Source organism: Calonectris borealis, chromosome 3 (genome assembly GCF_964195595.1).
Source record: "Calonectris borealis chromosome 3, bCalBor7.hap1.2, whole genome shotgun sequence".
In the NCBI taxonomy this organism is placed as follows: domain Eukaryota; kingdom Metazoa; phylum Chordata; class Aves; order Procellariiformes; family Procellariidae; genus Calonectris; species Calonectris borealis.
Window position 1 is genome coordinate 34,534,870 of NC_134314.1, and position 20,795 is coordinate 34,555,664.

At 37.7% G+C, this 20,795-nt stretch overlaps 1 protein-coding gene across 2 annotated transcripts in view; it reads left to right on the forward strand.

The window, feature by feature from the left end:
- RIMS1 (regulating synaptic membrane exocytosis 1) overlaps window positions 1–20,795 on the forward strand; it is a 348,914-nt gene that overhangs the window by 110,247 nt on the left and 217,872 nt on the right. Inside the window, exons 2-3 of one of the 2 annotated variants that reach the window (XM_075145319.1) lie at window positions 9,708–9,921; window positions 11,538–11,549. In XM_075145319.1, the coding sequence (XP_075001420.1) occupies window positions 9,708–9,921; window positions 11,538–11,549 (226 nt within the window). Of the gene's footprint in view, window positions 1–9,707; window positions 9,926–11,537; window positions 11,550–20,795 lie in introns of both variants that reach the window. The other variant, XM_075145318.1, reaches the window with a different exon arrangement.

A 20,795-nucleotide genomic window follows, 5' to 3' on the forward strand; every position in this document is an offset into this window, starting at 1 on the left:
ACCGAGTCAGTTGCTGCCCTACAGCACAGAGGCAGTCTGCATGTTAGAAGCATGCTGGACTCTGTTCCAGGAGACCAAAGATAATGCGTGTGTTACCACAACTTGTCATTTCCTTGTTTTCGAAAAAGAAAGTTTTGTTGAATTTGATGTTCAGATGTGAGTGGAGAAACCATTGAGGATTATGGTTGTGGCTTGCAGTTTTTAAAACAGCTGTTTCCAATGGGCTTAGGGACAAATGTTTATGAATATTATTTTGGTGTGGAACTATTGTGCAAGCTCACTCACCTGATGAGACTTCATATTTTATTAAACCTTGTGTTACTGAATTTGGGCAGTGCAATTATTTGTGGTCAGTGTAATTATTTGTGGTCAATGTAATTACAAATTTTACTTGGATAATACTAAAAACCTGTTAGATTAGTGGAGCTATATCCTTTTCCTGTCTGTGGAAGATAGGGGAGTGGATAGCTCCTTGCCACTATTTCCCACTCACCATCCTATTTCTATTCTTTTAACTCATTAACATTTTCAAAGTCATTAATACTAACTCTTTTGCTTGTGCTTACATCACAAGCTTACTCGAGGGGCTTTATGTGAAACCTGTTATCATGGCTGGTCTAAAATGCTGGACTTCTGTTGCTGTGACCTCTTCTGACAAGGCTCTCGTTCTCTAAGACAGTCAGCTGGAGACTCTTCCATCCTGCTCTAATCTCCATCACTTACAGTTCCCTCTCCACCTGGGAGGGATGGATCATATCTTTCATCTGTTTTTCTTATACTCTGGATTTGTGTTGCCCTTTCAGTGTTTTCTATGCTTGTGTTGTGACCTGGAGGTCTTCCTCCTTGTTTTTGTGCAAGCCAGCTGGGGCATCATGAATAAGGCTCATGCCCTGCCCTAGAAGGATGTGTTTCCAGATCCCAGCTCATAACAGCAATTGGGTGGAAGGGCTTATACCTCCTTAAAAAGGCCGAGTAAGGGGGCACAGAGGTTCCCAAAAGTGCAAGGGCTCTAGGTCCTGAGGTGTACTTGGGACGGAGCAGTACTGGGTGGAAAGGTGTTGTCTCCCTCCCCTCTCAGTCTTATTTCAATTTTTTTGGCATGTTAAAACCTTCAAATTCCAAATAATTCTTCACTGTTGAAATGTAACAATTTTCACTCCAAAAAAACCGCGAAACCCCTCCTGCTACTGACACTTTTAATGAAAAATAAGACTTTAACTTTTGGAACATAAGCTTTTCTGCACACAGTTACCTTAAAGCATAGGAGCTGTACTCTTACTTAAGGTAGTGGAAATAGTCACGTGAGGAGAATGGAACATCTTTTTAGCAATGGTATCGGTTTTCATATTTTCATGAACTCAGAATTAAAAAAAAAAGAAAAAAACAGTTGATTTAAATTATTTGCATTTTTCATAAAAGCCGTGACATAAGAATGTATGTTTTTAAACAAAGAATGGATAATCATGAATTATTTTTTCCGCAGAAGGCATTGATTCCTTCAGTACTAAATATATCTCAGCGTGTAAGTGCTTTTTAATACAAGATATACACGGTTTCTTTCTGAATTCCTCAGCTATGCCTTTTTTAGTACTGTTATCTGTTGTTTGCTTAGTTATCTGGTTTCTCTTTTATACCTCAGAAAGGGTAACGGTCATTTCGGAGGAACTGTGGGAAGCTGGAATGTAAATTCCTTGTTGTGGATATTGCACATTTCTGACTCACAGTTCTTCACTTGTGTAAGGAGAAGTCTGCTTGTGGGCTGTGGTTATTTTTAAAAAACAAGTAGAAGTATACGATAATAAAGTTTTCCAGTAACCTACATTAGGAAACTTCCAGGAAGTTGAAAAATGACATTTTATGCAAGTTATTTAATGAGCTCGTTTATATGCTTGCAGAAAACCTGCCCTTAGTAAAATGTTAGCTTGACAATGACTGTTGCTGCTGGTGAAAAGGCACCAGGTAAGAGCCCCGGGAGTAAAGCCGCAGTCCACGCCACTTTGCTGGTGTGCCTCTGCTCCGAGGTGGTGAGGAGGCGGACTGTCTGAGCAAGGTGTGGGACTTTTTTGCCTCAGCCTGTACAGTCTTGTTAGGATGCTGCCAGGTAGTATGCGCTCGGTAAGAGATTATATGAGGGAACTGGAATTAAGATAACTTGAATAGAGGGCAAAAGTATCTGTTACATGTGAACAACTTCTAATTCCAGTGGTGGTGGCCGGGTCTAAACTACTGTGTGAGGTTTATAAGTGAAGCCTTTGTCTTGGCCAAGTCTGAATTTTATCATGAGTCTCATAATGAAATGCTTTATGGTTATGCTGCTCCTGGTTCCTAGCGTCATGGGTGTATAGGAAAATAGCAACATTCATTAAAAACACTTTGTCCCTCATGGATGTGGGGAAGGTATGAGTATATTGCCTGAGAGTCAGAAACCAAAAAGTAAATGACTAGAATCATAAAATTATTAAAAGAAATAAAAGAAGCGGCTTCATGAGTTTCTGAATCATGTTGGGGATTTGTATTACCGTATTGCCTGGAAGCACTTGTCAGGGACTATAACCCTTCTGAGTGAGGGTTTTTACGGACGAAGAAAAAAAGGCAGTCTTTGCCACAGGGGCAGCCTGCATTGTAAGTATGAAGCAAATAATAAAATAATAGGAGCAGACAGGGGAGTCTGTATTGTCTGGCCTGGTAAGTAAAAGTTTTAACATACCAGTAACCTAATTTTTGTCCGGATCTTTGTAGGCATCAAGGCAAAGGAGTGTTTGAAGGAGGATAATGGGATGGTGTTGTTGCTAATTATCCCACATCAGGGCCAACAAGAGGAAAATCATAAAGATTCTTGCTTGAAAGTTTAACTCCAACAGAATCGTCTCAGTACTGAATGAGAAATGATAGGCAAGGTGGAAATAGCCTGTGAAAGTCTTTGAAGGTGAAGATAAACCATTTGTGTTTTAGGCAGTAGAAAAGGGGGCTCATTGGAGGAATACAAAGGGAGGTAAAATAAAATTATATTTGTTGCAGGATTGTGATTAGACTATCAGCAGGACAGGCTTGCGATGGTGAGAAAAGGAATTGAGGGATGAGCTGATGATAGCTGAATGTTTAAGCTGGACGGATATGAAATTAGCTAAACTTTGGTGTTTGGGTTTTTTTTAGTTGCAAAATTAATCTCTGAGGCTTGTATAGCATTTTGAGGTGAAGGTCTAAATAGGTGTGAGTCCAGTGTAGCAGAGTAGTTATTGGTCCTGAGTGGCAAGCAGAACGGAGGTGGTGGTTAAGGTTTGCTGGAGATACAAGGAGATCTCTATTTCAGTTTATGGAGTTTGATGTACAGGTCACCCATGATGGGAGTCGATAATCTAAGCCAAACACTTTGGTTTATAAAGAAGACAACAAACGTTAGGTAGAGAAACAGACCTATGAGTTACAAGCATGGTCAAATTTGAGTTTGCACCAATAAACCAGGGAGGAAGGAGAGATCTTGGCATGTGGAGGAGAAAGGGCTGATGCCCAGCAGGATTCAGGTGATTGCTGGTGAGGTGAAAAATGTCATGGGCGGCAGGTGAAGACCAAGTGAGAGAATAATAGAGTTGATCCATAGTTGTGCGTTGAATGAACACGGGAGAAAGAAGAAACCTTCAGGCCAGGTAAAATCTGAGATTTTGAGGAATATTTGTTGTTTTTATTATAGGATATAGAACGTGCTATAATAGATGTCGTATATAATAATTATTGTGATATATTTATTTTAAAAATGTGTAGGAAGGAGAGACGAGACCTACAGGAAATGTGAATAGAGAAAGGTCAAATGGGTGGTAAGTAAAGTCACAGAAAAGTAAGAGGTCGGACAGTAGGTGACAGCAAAGGGGCTAGAAGCTGCCAGTTTGTGGAGGAGAAAACCCAACACCCTCAAGATATGGAAGCCGTTAACTCTTCCATTTGCAGTCCTTTGATTAATGCTTCCACTTACACAAACATGGCCTTTTTTTGCTCTAAAGATTAGTTGATCAATCGGGTTCCTACCTGTTTCACAACTTACACAGATCTATGTCTTGCTTGCCTTCGGTGAGCATTTTTTACAGACAAATACTATACCCTGCTCTTAAAATGACAATTCACACTGAATAAAAAAGTACAGCAATAGCAAGAGCAAAGGAATATTAACTAACATCCAAATTCACTCAGAAGTACAATATTTTGCAATATGAGTACATTTAGCAGTTATTTGATCTTTATAAAACAACCAAACCAGGTATCACCCGTGCTAAAAAGCAACACACCCCAAACATTCAAAAATACCCTGGACTTCAAATATGCTAACACATTAACATTGCTACGTCAAGCACTTGGGAGCTGGAAGAGTTAGATATGTTATTTATTATTCAACCTTAATTTGTCCTACTTGTGCAGAGGGTATAAATTTTTATAACAGATTTATATGTGATGTGATGATGCATGAAGTAACCAGCAGATGTATCTAGACTTCTTCACTGAACTTGAGCTGTTCTTCCAGTCAACACGTGCTAGATTCCCCCTAAGCTCCTCGTTTCCCTTTACTCAGGCAAAACAATCCATAGCATCTTTCTAAGGTTGCCTGTCTTGACTTTGTTGTTTAAAGCGTGTATTCCCCAAACCCATGACAAGTTGACAGCTTTTCCCAGCTAAGGTGCTAGTGGGGCTGAGGCAAAAGCGAGGTGCCGTGCTGCTCCCTCTGGGAACATCTGCGTGAGATGGGTACCCCCAAGTCTGGCAGGGCAGTGGGGCACCCGGCGAGGCTGAGGTACTTCCAGCTTTACGGAGCTGCTGAACAGTGGTTTTCAGATCACAGCTTCAACGTAGCCGCTTGAAGTTTGTCTGCAGGTTTTTAGATCTAGGCGTATTAAATATCCAGAAGTGCTAGAAGTCTTGCTGTTTTGTGCAAACACATTACCCTACCATCATGTCAATGAATTACTACTCTTTTGTACATCTCCTACAGCAGAAGAAAATGTGTGGAAACAAATCTGAGTTTGCATTCTTGAACTATTTTTTTTGAAGAACAGAACTTGGTTAAAGTCCCACTGATTTTATGAAAAAAAGAAAAAAAAAGTCTATGCTCTGTGTGATTATGTGTTTGCGTGGCATCGGTGAACAGGGCAAAGTACTGCATTTTACTAAGAGCTTTTTTCATATATGCGGTAGCCATTGGTGGATAGTTACTTACGGCTGTGTCTCTTAGAAGGTGGCAATTTTTCTACCAACTTGAACTCATGACAGGGCGTAATATTTTTATAATGTTAAATCAGATGTTAAAGATTCTGAGATTTGAATAATCTGAGTTGAACTGGGAGAGTGAAAAGGCAATCTGTAGTGCCATCTGCTGGATTTTTGAGTAAGTAAAAAAAAATAGTTTCATCCTACATTTAAAAATCATTTAAAATGTAACTGTGCATAAAGGTGACTCAAATCTTTGGCATTTTTTGAAAATCTGTACAGAGCATACATATGCAAGTGCATCATTTTGTCACTTTTTAATCTTCAGTATATATGCAGATATTTCAGATAGGTATACACTATAGGAATTTAAAAGTAAATCAGCAACAAAGCCATAACATAGTCTGTTAATCAAAAATTACATTCTTGGATTGTAATTGTAATATCTCCTTAGTGGAGATGATTGTAGCAGTATAAATATACATCTTGAGCCAGCTTAAAAAAACCCAACAACATAAATGATAACTTCTGTGTGGTTTGATATGCCACTTTCTGGTCAGTCAATATTACAGATTACCTCAATGTCCCTTGTCTGACCTACTAATGATATCAATGAGCTGTCTGAAAAGTTTGAGGTGTGTAAGATACTTATGACATGAGTGTCCTCCAAGGCTTACACTTATTAAAAAGTACATGAAGACATGAATAAAGCTTTGCAGAATTGCCCGTCAGTAATTTACTTAATATACTTCTGTATAAGGCAAATAATACTTCTGTATAAGGCAAAACTGTTGAGAGGGATTTGCTGCCGCTGTTGTAGAATAGCCAGAGATACAGAGATCCTGTCATTCCTCAAAAAGGTGGGAAAGATGGTTCAAACCTTGCAAAAGAAATAATTGAACCAGACCTGCCATGGGCCGGGTAAGATTCTTTCTGCTCTGTGAATTCTGCAACCCTTTTCTTCAATTCCATTCCTGCTGTAGATAAAATGTGACGATTTCTCCAGTAATGCGGAGTATGACATGCAAGATAAGCGCTAGGTTTTGAACCCCTTGTGGTAAAAAGGCTGGTCTTACACTGATGCAGAAAACAAGAAGTCTATAAATAAGTGCTACATATTTATAAATAAATGAAATTTCCTCTCACTTAAGTTTTGCTTAGTTGCTAGTACGTTCATCTGCCTCTTGGTGCACGCAGAAGGGCAAAACATCATTGTGTTAATACACTTCATAAGCTTCATACGAGATCAAAAAAATTCGGATGTAGACTGTCTAATTGGAAAAGAACAGGAAGAGGTGCAGAGCTTGCTGTTATCTTCCCTTTCCCCATTAGTAAAGATCCAGAGCTTTAAGTCTTGCTGTAGTGGAGGAGAACTGAATTTAGTTTCCATGGTTCCATTTTTTAGTAGTATATATGACGTAATAAGAAATTTACCTATAGACCTCTCAATTTTTTAATTGTGTTCTTTAAGCTGGTTCTTATACAAATTCCTGAATGTCTTCAGTTGTTTTTATGCATTATAAGTGAGCAGCTGTGTAAGATAAGTTAAATCATATGTGTAATGCAATAATGTGGCAAAAAGTATTATGGTTTTCGAGTATTTTGCCTAATTCTTTTGACCCACTTTTCTCATCTTATTCAATACTGCAAAGTTTTTTTAAGCAGGTTAGTAAAAAATAAAAACAAAACAAAAAAACCCGTTTGCTACTTCTGCCAAGTTTTTCATTAGCATAAAGCATTAAATATAATGTATCATGTTTGCAGCGAGGGAGAATAGATTATTTGGCTTCTTAGCTTTTGCTGTTACTGCATCCTCACTAGAATATGCCTGTGTGGTCACTGTGGGAGTTGGTTGATTTATGTAGTTACGAGCAGTGACATTCCTGTCCAAATGGAATATGTGTATTTTACCATGAATCCTCTTAGTTAGGTTGAATGATCATTTTCTAGGCTTGAATATCATCTTAAAGGAAAAATATCCACTTCACCAAAACAGCATTTCATACAAATAACACTGATTACTTATATCCTAAAAGTCAAAACAAGTTCACCACAGACATACACAAAAAAAAAAAATCCCACAGAAACACAGAATTGTCTCACTAGAAATACATTAGTTAAATGGTGTGAGTCTCAATGCTAAGCGATTAGGTAGCTCAAAGCAGGTGGAGATGAAGGATGACCAGGTGGCCAAGAAGGCCGATGGCATCCTGGCCTGTATCAGGAATAGTGTGGCCAGCAGGAGCAGGGAGGTGATCGTGCCCCTGTACTCAGCACTGGTGAGGCCGCACCTCGAATCCTGTGTTCAGTTTTGGGCCCCTCACTACAAGAAGGACATGGAGGTGCTGGAGCGTGTCCAGAGGAGGGCAACGAAGCTGGTGAAGGGCCTGGAGCACAAGTCTTATGAGGAGCGGCTGAGGGAACTGGGGTTGTTTAGTCTGGAGAAGAGGAGGCTGAGGGGAGACCTCATCGCGCTCTACAACTACCTGAAAGGAGGTTGTAGTGAGGTGGGTGTTGGTCTCTTCTGCCAAGTAACAAGCGATAGGATGAGAGGAAATGGCCTCAAGTTGCACCAAGGGAGGTTTAGATTGGACATTAGGAAAAATTTCTTTACTGAAAGAGTGGTCAGGCCTTGGAACAGGCTGCCCACAGCAGTGGTTGAGTCACCATCCCTGGAGGTATTTAAAAAACGTGTAGATGAGGCCCTTAGGGATATGGTTTAGAGGGCATGGTGGTGTTGGGTTGACAGTTGGACTGGATGATTTTAGAGGTCTTTTCCAACCTTAATGATTCTATGATTCTATGATATCAAGACCTCGATAGACAACACACCTACCGTTATAATTTATTAAACTCAAGATTCCCTGTTTCTATTAATGATCTATTTATCTGTTCATGATTTTTTTAATGTTATTGATGGAGATGTAGATTTGAAGCAACATCTGAAAATGTGGGTGAGGAGCCTGTAGTTTCCACATAGCATGGTGAAAAGACTGAGTTGTTAAATGTGCCCTACTGGACTCTCCCACTGAGGCCGTCTGAGGTCTTTGCTCAAGCTCGTGAAAATAAAGGTCAGAAGTTGCAGTGCTGTCCTGGTGCACCTGCAGAAATTTTTCTTTCTTGTATGATTTGATGAATAGGAAGATAGTTAAAAGAATTGAAATATCATCCTTTTAATTAAGCTTCAGAGTGAGTTTCACATGAGAGCTGAGCTCGTTGCTCATTGCTGCAAAAAGGATGATCCTGCTGTCCACTGGTCCTTTTCACTTCTGGCTTCAGGAGCTCATGTCCTACCTTCTTCCCAGGTCTCCAGTGCCCTGCTCAGAATGGAGTGATTCAGGAAGCAAAATGATGGGAAAACGATTTTTTTTTTTTTTGGTAAGAGAATTAATTTTCTGTTGGTTCAGGTCCATGGGTTAGCTCACTGACAGGGATCTGGTGAATGTCAAAATCAGTGCCTAAGGAGCAGTAAGAGCTTGCAGCCAGGAGCAGGAGAGGAGCTGGATTGCCCTTTTTGGAAGTGCCTGGACCTTTAGCTGGCTCCCCTCTGAAACTTCATCCTTGCCAACAAAATCTCATAGAGACCAATAGGAGAACATCTTTTTCCTCAGAGATAATATCATAATGATAAGAAAGATTTTATCACTAAATAATTATTATTATTCCTGATTTATTGAAGGAGAAGTGAAGGCTAGAGGGCTTAGTGCTCTTCCCTGTGCTCGTGATCAGAAGCTGGGTCTTTTGGGTAGCAGGACGCTTAGCCAGCTGGTGGGCATAGTGGCAGGCTGTTCGTTATTTGGGGCAGCTGGAGAAGAAGTGTTACTTCTTTGAACACCTGTCTTTACCTTAGGAGTCTGTATACCTGCTAATACTCCTATATACCCCTACAGCTAAGCTGGAAGAAATGTCTGTAATGAGGGACAGCAAACCTTACGTAGTCTCTCACACCCACCAAGAGAGAACACTACAGATTGTTAATATATAGATTTGACATAGAAAATTGTTCACAGATTCTTGTAGGGCCAGTGTGATCATAGAGCGCCTGTTGAAATCTTTAAGTTACATGCGTTAGTAATTTAGATTTTGAAAACAGAAGTGTGACACTGTAACTGAAGATTGATTTATTTTTTTTTATTACACCTGCTGTATAAATAATGATTAAAAAGCAATGCAAATTTGCTGAGGCAATTATATTTCTGCTTTTATTCTGTAGATACTTCTGTTTAAGACTATGCATTTTTTGCCATCTTTTTGTATTTGGATCAATTTCTGGTGAAGTCAAATGATTTGCTCTTGAGCTTTGAAGTAAACCTAATAGGGGTACATATGTCTGTTATTTTTTCCTTTACATTCTCCTATACAGTCTTCCATGGGCAGTGTGTATTTGATATAAGGTACATTTATTATTGTCAACATGCCAAGAATATTAGATAGAGTTATAAACTGAAAGAAAGAAATACACAGTAGTAGTATTTCCTCCTATTCTTGCTATATAAACTTTTTTCTCATCTATGCAGGAGGTTGCATCAACAATTTGAAAGCTATAAAGAGCAAGTAAGAAAGATAGGGGAAGAAGCCCGCCGTTACCAGGGAGAGCACAAGGATGATGCTCCAACATGTGGAATCTGTCATAAAACAAAGTTTGCAGATGGTTGTGGCCATTTATGCTCTTATTGCCGGACCAAGTTTTGTGCTCGATGTGGAGGTCGTGTCTCTCTGCGATCAAACAATGTAAGTTTTCTGATGTGTACTCTTAAGAAAAAGCCTCCTTGACATTGTCACGCTGCAGATTGTTCACCTTAAGTTTGGCATTTCATGCTTATTTTACTTAAGTGTTTCATTCATCACTTTGTTATGAGGTGTTTATAAAGATGAATAATGTATTTAATGATTGTGGAGATACTTAGGATTCACAGAGTTAATTAAAAAAGTAGAATACATAGTGTATAGTTCTACTGAAGGATGGCTTGAAGAAAACATACTTGTTTTTCATAGAATAAAAGAAGAAGCCCTTTTGCTCAGGTACAACTCCACATTGATACATTTTTATTGAACTCTTATTTCATTTTAGATTTCTTTTTTTATAGACATCTTCATATACATTTATAGATTTCTCTTACATAAAATCAGTCATTTTTTTGGTTAAAAAAAAAACAACCACTTTTCTTACCACAGTGAGTGTTATGTCAATTTATTTTAAATTTATTTTAAAAAGTAAAACTATAGTTTAATCTGGATGAGGTATCCTACTTTCAGACAGGTCAGATAAGTCTTTCTCCCTCTGATCCGCATGCAGTTAGCTACAGTAGCTGTCAACAAAACTGAAGGGTATCCGAATATACCCTCTGTTCAGTCAGTCCCGTACAAGGAACTGGCTACTCACTTGTACATGAGCAGTAGGATCTATATTTGGAAGACCATTACCCAGTGATTATTTTTGGCTGATCATCTAGGACTGTGGTGTGTTATAAAACATTTTACAAATATCCTTTTATTGCATGAATGGTTTTGTTATCTATCATGAGATGAGATAACTTTCTCATATGGCTTTAAGGTGCCAGTCATTTGTAGGGGAAATGCATCAATGCTCCTTGTATCAATACAAATGCAGTTAAAAGTGGTCACGAATTTTATAGCAGATAATCATGTTCACAACAGAACTAGCGTATGGCCTTTTCACTTTCTTTGAGCTAAACATCAACTGAACAGAGCTTCTGAAATTTCATGTAAACCAAAAAAAAACCTCAGAAAAAAATGCATTTCATCTTTATTTTTCCGTAGTTCTGAAGTACTTGTGAGTCCATTAAATTAAATTCACATTCTGAAAAAATTATGTAGGTGTATTGGACAAAATTTTTCATGTATTCATATTTTAATATAAATAGATGCATTACATTGCATCACCTGCAGGTGGTGTCATTAAAGCAAGTCTATGAAAATATAGTTTACTTTGATATGTTACGTTATACTATTAATTAAAGTGCATATGATACAGCTTATCTTTACTCAGAAGAAAATTGAATATATTTTAAATCACAGAAATATATTTCAAATCACAGAAATGGAAAAGTGTCCATTCATTTATAACTTGACTTTTGTTTGTTATATTGTTTATGCTTCTGTGGGTTAAGGTGGGAAAACATGTTTTCTACATATGCAGTAATGTCATCTTTTTATTTAAAGCTCTTTTTCTTTTTTTTGAAATTTTATGTTTTTATCTCTTTGTAGAGAGTTATTAGAAGTGTATTTCTTTGAAATCTGTCTATTAATACTTGCCTATTTTATTCTTTTTCTCTTCTTTTTTTCTTTTCTCTTTTTATTCTGCTTCCTTGGATGCTTTCCCAAAGGAGGACAAAGTGGTTAGAATCCATGCTTTTTATCATTTATTATTATAATGTTGTTAGTTAACTGGGAAACATATTAATGTAAAAAACTGAACTGAAATTTTAAAATCATCCAAAGGGGAGGGGGGAAGAACAGGAATCCTAACACCCAGGCCCTGCCCATCCCTTAGTTGAACATACGCTTCAAAGATAGCCCAGCAAGGAAACCCAAGACTATTGACAAAATTAAGACAATTAAAGAAATTAATTAAGAACTGAGAATTATTAATAGGCTAAAAAGTAGAGGAGGTAATAAAGTACAATAAAGCTTTATTTCATAAAAATGTCTTTAGTTAACAATTTGACTTTTGTCACGAATGAATGGTTTTAAGGCCGCGTAAAGAATCACTGGCAAAGCTATTGGCAAAGGGTGATTTTAATAGAAATTTATAGAAACGTGACTTAACAGAATTTGATGGCAAGGTTCACTCTATTACTTATTACATGGATTAAGTATACACAGGGGAAAATCGTATCAGGATTGTGTTGGAATGATTTGTACAGAGATTGAGGATAAAAGGGTAAGGGGGACCCTCCCGTTGAGTCACGAGGTTCAGAGAAGATCCGACTGGACCCAATCTTAGTCTCAGACTTGGACAATGGTTTGTGTCTAATACAAAAAGGGATAAGAAAACCCTCCCGTTGAGTCACGAGGTTCAGAGTAGACCCCCCTTGCTTTCTAAACTCCTTCTCAGAGAGGAGCCTAGGTGCGGCTGGATCTACCCTTAGTCTCAGACCTGGGCAACGGTTTATGACTAAAGGGTTAAGGGTGTTTAGCAGCAACTTAGAGTCCAACAATACTTAAGCATTAATCAATTTGACAGCTATACAAAGAATTAGTCAAGTTACTACAAATACTAAAACAGCTTAACTACAGATTATACTTGTTAGTAACTGTACAGGTAAGCGCGCAAAAAGATCTAGATCAATCAATGTGTATATATGCATATGAATACGGTACCAAAGCTAAATGAAAGGCCTAGAGGTAGCTAATTTATAAAGGTATACCTGTTAAAAATTCCCCTCGAGTCCTGTGAAATACTCAGGTAAAATGCTTTGGCATTTCTCAACGGGCAAAGGGTTGAGCCCCGAGGAGTGTTTCAGCCCAAGTCTCGGTGTTCTTCCGAGTATCGCAAATTCGAGTTTGCGAACTCTGAGAGGTGTCCCACTCAGAGGGAGATTCTGGATGCAGCCCGCTGCGTTCCAGGAGAGCTCAAAGGGTCTCACTTGGTACTGCTGTTTATAGGTTTGCAAGATGATTGGCTTTAGTCATCAGTAAATTTCCATTTTGGCTACTATCCAAGGTGGTCCAGGGTAGTAATTATGGTATTGTTTCACGGTAACAGTGGTATTGTTCCACTTGAGCTATGATCCAGGTAGGGAATGCTTCAGAGCTATCAGAGATGACGAATTATCTCTTGTTTCTGTTCCCTACCTTGATCATGTAGCTCGTGTCCCTGGTACGATCAGTGTCATTCCCCACCTTAACCATGCAAGAGCGCTTGGTACGGCCAAGGGACACTTAACTGCCCAACTCATACACAATGGCTAAGGCTTAACAGAAGGTTCTGAGATCGTATCGCAGCCCAGAGGAAAAGAGGGGGGAGGAATGCACCACCACAACTTTTTGCATGCAAGGTCCTTCCATCAGCTTCAGGAAATCTAATTTAGTATTTTAATTGTAATTTTACATTGATTTACATGGTTTGCTGTGTTTCACTTCTGGCTGCAGCAGAAATTCGGGGAATTCTTGTGAAATCAGCTTTTGATTTACATTTGGGATAATATGCATAGGCAAAGTGTAACCTCTTAAAACTGGACATAAGCATAGTGAGCAATATGGAGTGAATCCTTTGTGAATGCGTAGTTACCATTTCAAAAATCTGAAAACTTTTAGGATCAGCTACTGGCGTATTCACCCCTGGTGCCTGTGCCTCATCTGAAATAGGTGAGGGTAGTTCCCTGTTCTCTGCGCCCGGTGCACAGAGCAGGGGGTGGCACTACTTGAGCAGAACAGTGCATGTCCACTTACCGCCTGTTCTCAGGAAGGTCTGCAAAAGGTGGTATTCCACATTTTAACTGGGAGTCTTAGGTAGTGGGAATTAGCCAGCTTCACTGGCACTTCAGCTGAAACGAGTGGAAAGTCATGACAATCCAATGTAGTTTTTGACGTGTGGGTGATGGTGTTACACTTGTATCATGGGGTGGTGGTATGCCCCAACTTACATCATAGCATAGCTGTAACCTGCAATTTAGTACTGTGCAACACCCAGAGAAAATGATTTCTATCACACCTGCATATTGCAGTAGTTTTTTTTTCTAAGGCAGGAGTGTTCTGACAGCATGGTTGTTTTTCTAATGGCTATGAAATATAACTTGCTACAGCTTCATTCCACAGTTTTCTGTGTGGTACTTTGAACAAAGTGCTGAAATAATCCAGGGCTTCCAGATCTTTTCTATTCTATTCATCTAAATCACTTAGGATACAGTGAGAGAAGTTCCAGCTTGATACTGATTTCTTACTAAAGCAGTGCATCATTGATGCATCCACTGGGGTGTATTAAAAGGCTAGTGCGCTTGCAACAGAGTCTTCTTTAGGGCCAGAAACAGCAAAACTCTTAAGTGCCGAAAGTGCCACCTAGGTACAATTTACCACCTAGGTTTTGGAGAGCAATCCAGGTGAACCTCACTTGACCTGCTTATATCCAAAAATTAGTCCTGATTGTGTGAAGAACATGGGAAACTTTTTTATAAAGTACAATTGCCTTAGCAGTGCCTGTGTCTGAAAGCTAATGGAATATATAGAATGAATTAATTCCAAAATATTAATACATACTTAGCAAATAACATCTTTTATAAGCAGAACAATTGGTATAATTTATAGAGAGCAGCATGAGAAAAACATTATTTGTTAATTATTTTCAGTGGCTCAACATTCCTGATTAATCTACATATAGGGACAAACTCTTCTTTATCTGGTGAGTTTAATGTTAGTAAAGACTTTTTAAACATGTTTATATGAGCCTTGTCCTCTCCACGTGAATTTTTACCACAATAAATTATATTAATATTAAAGCACATGCACCAAGTTCCTACAAGTTAGGGGTGCATCAGTTGGAAAGGATGATGAAGTGTGAGTTACCAAAGTGCCAAGCCCAGGAAAAGTCAAGCATTATCCTAGATTCAAGGTATTTCCTGTAGAGTTGGAGAATTAGTATTAATGAGACCTCACCTGGGATGTTGTGTACCGTGTGTTACCCATCTTTGACAAATACAAACGGTGATAGGCACAAACAAAGTCATACAGAGGATGATCAAAGAAATGGAGAGCTGCTCATATGAGAGACTAGAGACATTAAGGGGACAAAAGCTAGAGCAAATATAATTGATATCTAGAACTATAATAATTTTAAACAATAAGGATAACTTTCAAACTAGAGGACGGTGAATACGTAAGACTGAATGGGTGTAACTTGGCCATAAATGCTCTTGGCTTGGAAAAAGATTTTTGCAGTCAGTAGAGTAAAGCCTTGGGAAATTTTTTTAATGTGACTTATTGGAAGGAAAAATAACCCTAATAATAAGGAAATATTTTAAAGGTTAAATTTGGTAAGTTGAGGAAAGGATTTATGTGATGTGGTTGCTTGTGGCTGTAGCCTAGGTCCTTAACAGATCCCTTGCAACTGTTGCTTCTAGCTAAGTATTTTTAAAATGGGGTATAGATAATGTAATACTTTGAAGCTGTTCTGGACCTTTCCAAGTAAATACCAAATATATTTTAAGGACTTTTTCAAAAATATAGAGGAGACCTTAATATGTTCTTTCCTCATTTAAAATAATAAAGGGCATCCCAAAACACTGATTCCTTGTAGTGCGAGTCAGTAGGCATCCTAGGTTGGATCAAGAGATGATTCCAGTACACTTAAAAAATTAATTGGCAATAACTGGTACATCCTAGTGGCTAATGAGGCACATAACTTTCAGTGTTTCTTATTCTAATATGTCAAAACACATACCTAAATATGTGCCTTAACTTCTTCCATGTTCTCTGAGTATTAGTTAGCTCTTCATACTTCTCACCTGAGCCTGCTCTTCTTTCATATGGTTGCAGGCAGACCACATTTAATGGGAGTGTTGTCAGAGGACTGTTAGCTAGTTTGGTTATTCAAATCAGGCTTAAATGTAGTTGTGCAGTGAGAGTGTTCAGTGTTAATAATGTTAGTAATAGTATCATTGAATTTGAAAACAGTTGGCAGTTGTATGACGTACAGAAAAAGTACACATTTTTTCTTCCTTCATATTACCTTGGTATTCAGAAACAATGTTATGTGAATGTGGCAACCTATTCACTGAGCATTTGTATGTACTTTTAAAGAAAGCAGGATATTATTAGTACAGGATTTTACATGAGACAGCATTTCAGAAGGAAGTCATGTAGGTGCTTAGAGAAAAGCTGGTGGGAGTGACCACTTGCTTTTAAATAGGCACAATGTTTTCTAGATGCTACCAGTTCCTTATAGAGTGTCCACACTTTCGCTCTGGATCCTTCTAGCACTGTTCCGTGCACCAGCATTTTAATTGCCAAAATGGTAACGGATTTAAGTTACTTCTCTCCATTCCATTCACTCTTCCCCCTGATGTGAACTATTGGGGTTGTTGGGGCAGTGGAGAGGCCAGCAAAATGTCCGGCTGGCGCTTCTCCATGGTTTGGCAAGGAGCAGGCAGAGCCCTGGCTCAGTCCTCCCAGCGGCCTGGCTGCCACTGTTTGCTCTGTTCTTCCCTCCAGTGGTACCAAAGCCTTGTAGAGCAAAAACACCTGAAAATATTACTTTTTTCCTTGCATCATTCCTGTAAAACTTCTTTCTAATATTTGGTTAGGTAAGGAAAAAAGATGCATTTCCTGTGTAAACACCTGATACATGAAGTCTTATGGCTGTTTCTTTCTCCTTATAGAAAAGAAGGTACATTTTAGGGTACAAAAGTAGTCTTGAATGAGCGAATGCAGTTTCTTTGAATCAAAATTAAAGTATTTTGTGAGGTGCTGTAGGTGTATTGAACTAAGTGAAATTTGTATGACATTTGTATGACAGAATTAGGTGCAAGATCCATGTTCCAGATTAAGCCATATATTTATCCTAGTAATTGGTTTACCATTCTACAGATTTCATTAGGATTACAAGTTTTGATCAAATTTCAAGTGAAAAGCATTGAGAGCAAATAATGAAAAATAGTTTTGTCACCATTTTCCCGTGGTTTCCAGAAATGTCAGTTGTGTAGAACAGAGCGGTTTGCTTACTCATTTTTTTGTTTACATACGTAAAGAACGCCAGGGAGGAAATCAGGATGTAAAATACATGATAGATATAGGAGAATTGATCTCACTGAACTTAGTAATATGTGATTGCAGAAAGTAATGTTGGTTATCAGTGCTGAAATACTAGAGATTCACATTTCTGCTCTGGCTTTCACTGAAATTACTTTCATTTTAGTATAATGTCAGTGATTTATACCCTGAGAGAAAGAAAACTTGGAAACATTTCCCTAATTGTATGTCAGGTGTTTTTATAGGGTGTTTGTCATGTAGTTCCTTTAAATTATGCTTAAAATTTGCTTACATAATGGCTTGCTAATTTAAGCCTTGACAACTTGAGCACATATGCTGTGCAATTCAGCTGTGTACTAATGGTTTTAACAGAAGTTGTTAATATTGTCAGAACAAAGTGTCTGGATTGTCAGGAGTGTTTCTACATGCTTTTCATAGAACTCTTATGTCAAATTGTCCATTAAAAGGCTAATTTATGTAAGTTCTGACTAATACAGCTGTAGAACCAGAAAAAATCATCAGAAGGATGTAAAATTACATAGCAAATTGCAAAGTGATAGCATATAAATTCTCTCTCTCTCTGTAGCATTCAACATAATTTGTTTCCTAAAAGATTTGGGGTTTGTACGCATCAGGAAAGAAGCACTGCTTTTCAGTAATAGCTCCCTAGAACTGCTGCTTCCAGCAGATAAAAGAAGAAAAAGAAAGAAAAAAACCCAAGAAGTTTAGCAAGAAACTGAGGAATTCTATCTCAAGTGAGATGTAGAGCACTTTCCTCTGCTTTTTGGGAAGTTAGTTCACTGTCAAACAAATCAGAGTGTTAAAATTTTTTGATTAAATCCTTAAAATTAGCTTGATCTTCACCAAGTTTGTTGAAACAACGTGTTTGACTTTAACACCTGTTTTACAGTGTCCAGCTAGCAAAAATGATCGGTTACTTCTTGTACACACAGAAAAAAAGCAGGCAGCTGATGCTCATGCTCTGAAGTTAACCAGATCAGAGCTTTAATGGTAGGACTGTAGAAGACTCAGTAGACAGCTGTTTTTTTTTTTCCCCTCTAGCTTTAGATCAGCATTAAATCAGTAACTACTCAGTTATGCTCCTTGGTTTATCCAGGTTTAGTTTACCTGTTAGCCAAACACCGAAACTGTCTACTTGTCGTGCAATTCTACAGTTGATGACCAAGAAAATATTGCTACTGCAGCCTCCTTTCTTAACCTCTGATACAGGGCTACTGAATCTTTCATGGCTGTTTTTGCTGTTAGCATGCAAGCTGAGTAACAGTGATCTGTGGAGACCCTACATAAACAATATTGGAAACTCTATGTAGTATAATGGAGCCTAAATAAAAAAACCCACCAAGCTTTTAATCCTCTGCAGTGTTACTACTGGACATGTTATCCTATTTTTAGTCCTGTATTTTCAGTACCTTTGTTTCAATTTAACTGATTCAAAAATGTGGGAATGATTTTGAATTTTTTTTTTTTAGTTGATGTCAGCAATACCTTTGAGTGTAATAATTCTTTCCATTGCAAAAACTTGTGTTTAAAAAAAATTGAATATTGATAAGATCTCAAAGGTCAATAAGGCTTTTCAAAAACAGCTTTATTCCACCTCCTCTTGCCTAATCTCATGTATTGGAGATAGAGATATATATATATACACACACACACACACCTTTTTGACCTTTGAAATCTATAAATCATTCAAGGTATTTCAATCAGTTGAGGAATTATTATTTATATGGCCCATTTATCATGACAAAAAAATATGGTATGCCATAGCAGTCACAGAATCCCAGAATGGTTGAGGTTGGAGGGAACCTCTGGAGGTCACCTGATCCAACCGCCCCGCTCAAGCAGGGCCACCAAGAGGAACTTGCTCCTCACAGCTTGGCATATCCATGTATCTTTTGACTTGCATGGTGAACAATGAAAGAGTCAAGGATGTTTCATGCCATTTTTGTTACTTGTTTCCTCATTGTAACTACACACATTATAAGCTCCTTAAGTTCTGCTAGGGAATGATTCTGTGACTTACAACTTCGGACAAATGAATTCCAGAATTTCACAGAATCCTTCAGCTCAGTGTTCAAACAGAGAGAAAGAAGAAAAAAAATAAAGCTACCAGATTAACTTTAATCTTTTTGTTTCCTTCAGTGTAGTATTTTTATCATTTTAACACTAACAACGTCACATTCTGTTTGGTCCAATTAAGCTGGTGGTATAAAGCTGAAGAGCAGGAACAGGAGAGCCTTCGAGTGATTCTCCCAGCAATGCTGTGTATCTTAGGGGCTCAGACATTGTCTGAGATGGGAGATCAGTGTTGAACTGCACAGTGATTAAAGCTTGCTTTCCCAGGTGGGAATACAGTGCTGTCAGTCCTGATGTAGAGAGGAACATCTTCCTGCCTGACTTGGGTCAGTCTCACTAAAAAGTTAGAATGGAAAATGAATTTTCCAAATGAATTTTCTGGTTTTCTTTTTGTCCAAAAGTACACATTGCGTTAGTATTTAGATTTGACTTTGCTAAAAATGTATTTATTGCACTTTTTAAAATAAGTTACTCTATTTTACTTTTAAAGGTGTGCTTTCACAGTAAAAGATACTAGCAAATTTAGTTCTGACATTCCACACCTTATAAGCTAGATCTGCTTAAATGGCTACTTTAAAAGTAATGGGAAAGAACTAATTTTTTTTTTCCAGTGAGTCAAGACTGTGTGATTTTTTTAATTGTTGTTTAAAACAAAATCACATATGCTGAATACATAAGAAAAGTTTAATCAGTTAAAGAAGAGAAACCCCCCACAAAACCAGCTACCGGCATTTTTATTGCATTAAACAGAAATGCTACAAATACCTGATCATAGTGGCTGCTCCACTGTGTTGCATGGTAGTTGTCTTATAATTATGTTCTGTATGAACTCTTCTACAACACTGATATTATTTACTATGTCTCCTGGGAGAAGACTTTCAGTTTATCTTAATTTTTCAATGTCTGTTTTATATGGTGTTTTCAATTGAACAAAAGAACACTTTTTTCCAGGCTGATGCTATTGTCCCCAGTGTGTGTTATTTCATAGTAATAAAGGGTTAAGAGAACGCATTTTTTAGTCTATTCTTAATTTTTGATTCCTCATCCTGGGAGTAAAATAAAATTTTGTAGCTTCTTGATTTTTTTATTTCTTAAATTTCTAATTGCTTGTGTGTCAGCAGGTATTGCCCTTTTTATCCTTTTATTACGTTATTGAGTAATAAACACTGTTGACTGGGCTCTTGCATCTGTTGATCCGTGAAAATTTGAAAATTCTAGGGAAATATGATATTAGGGATTTGAGAAAAAATTCTAGTTTCAGAAAATGCAACAATATAGCAATATTTTTGTTGGCTTTTATGTAAAAAATTTGTTACTCTATTCCCTAAATCTCTATAAGTAAAGAAGTGGGATGAGGATCTTGTGTAAAGGAAAATATTTTTAGTCAATTAGTTTCAACTGCAGATACATATTGAAAAGAAGAGTAAAGGAAATAAGTTCTAACAATTGAAATCTGAGATTTCTTCTATGCATTGCACTTTACAAAGCAAGAGGATAAAGAAAGTAAGTATTAGCAGGAAACATAATATTAAGAAGTCATGAGAAGGGCCTGTTTTCTGTTTCATGTGTCATGTACCTTAATATAATCAACATTATCCTATGAACTGTAACTTTATAGTAGGTTCTGATCCCTGTCTATTCAGTGCACTGCAGTTCTGAAAATGAACAAGTATGACCTTATAGATTTAATATGATAATGTACGCATATCTCGTGTAAGGTAAAAGGAAACAGCATAGGCAGTTTGAATCACACACATTTCTGATCATTCTTGATTAGTCAAAATATGTATATAATTTTATAAAAT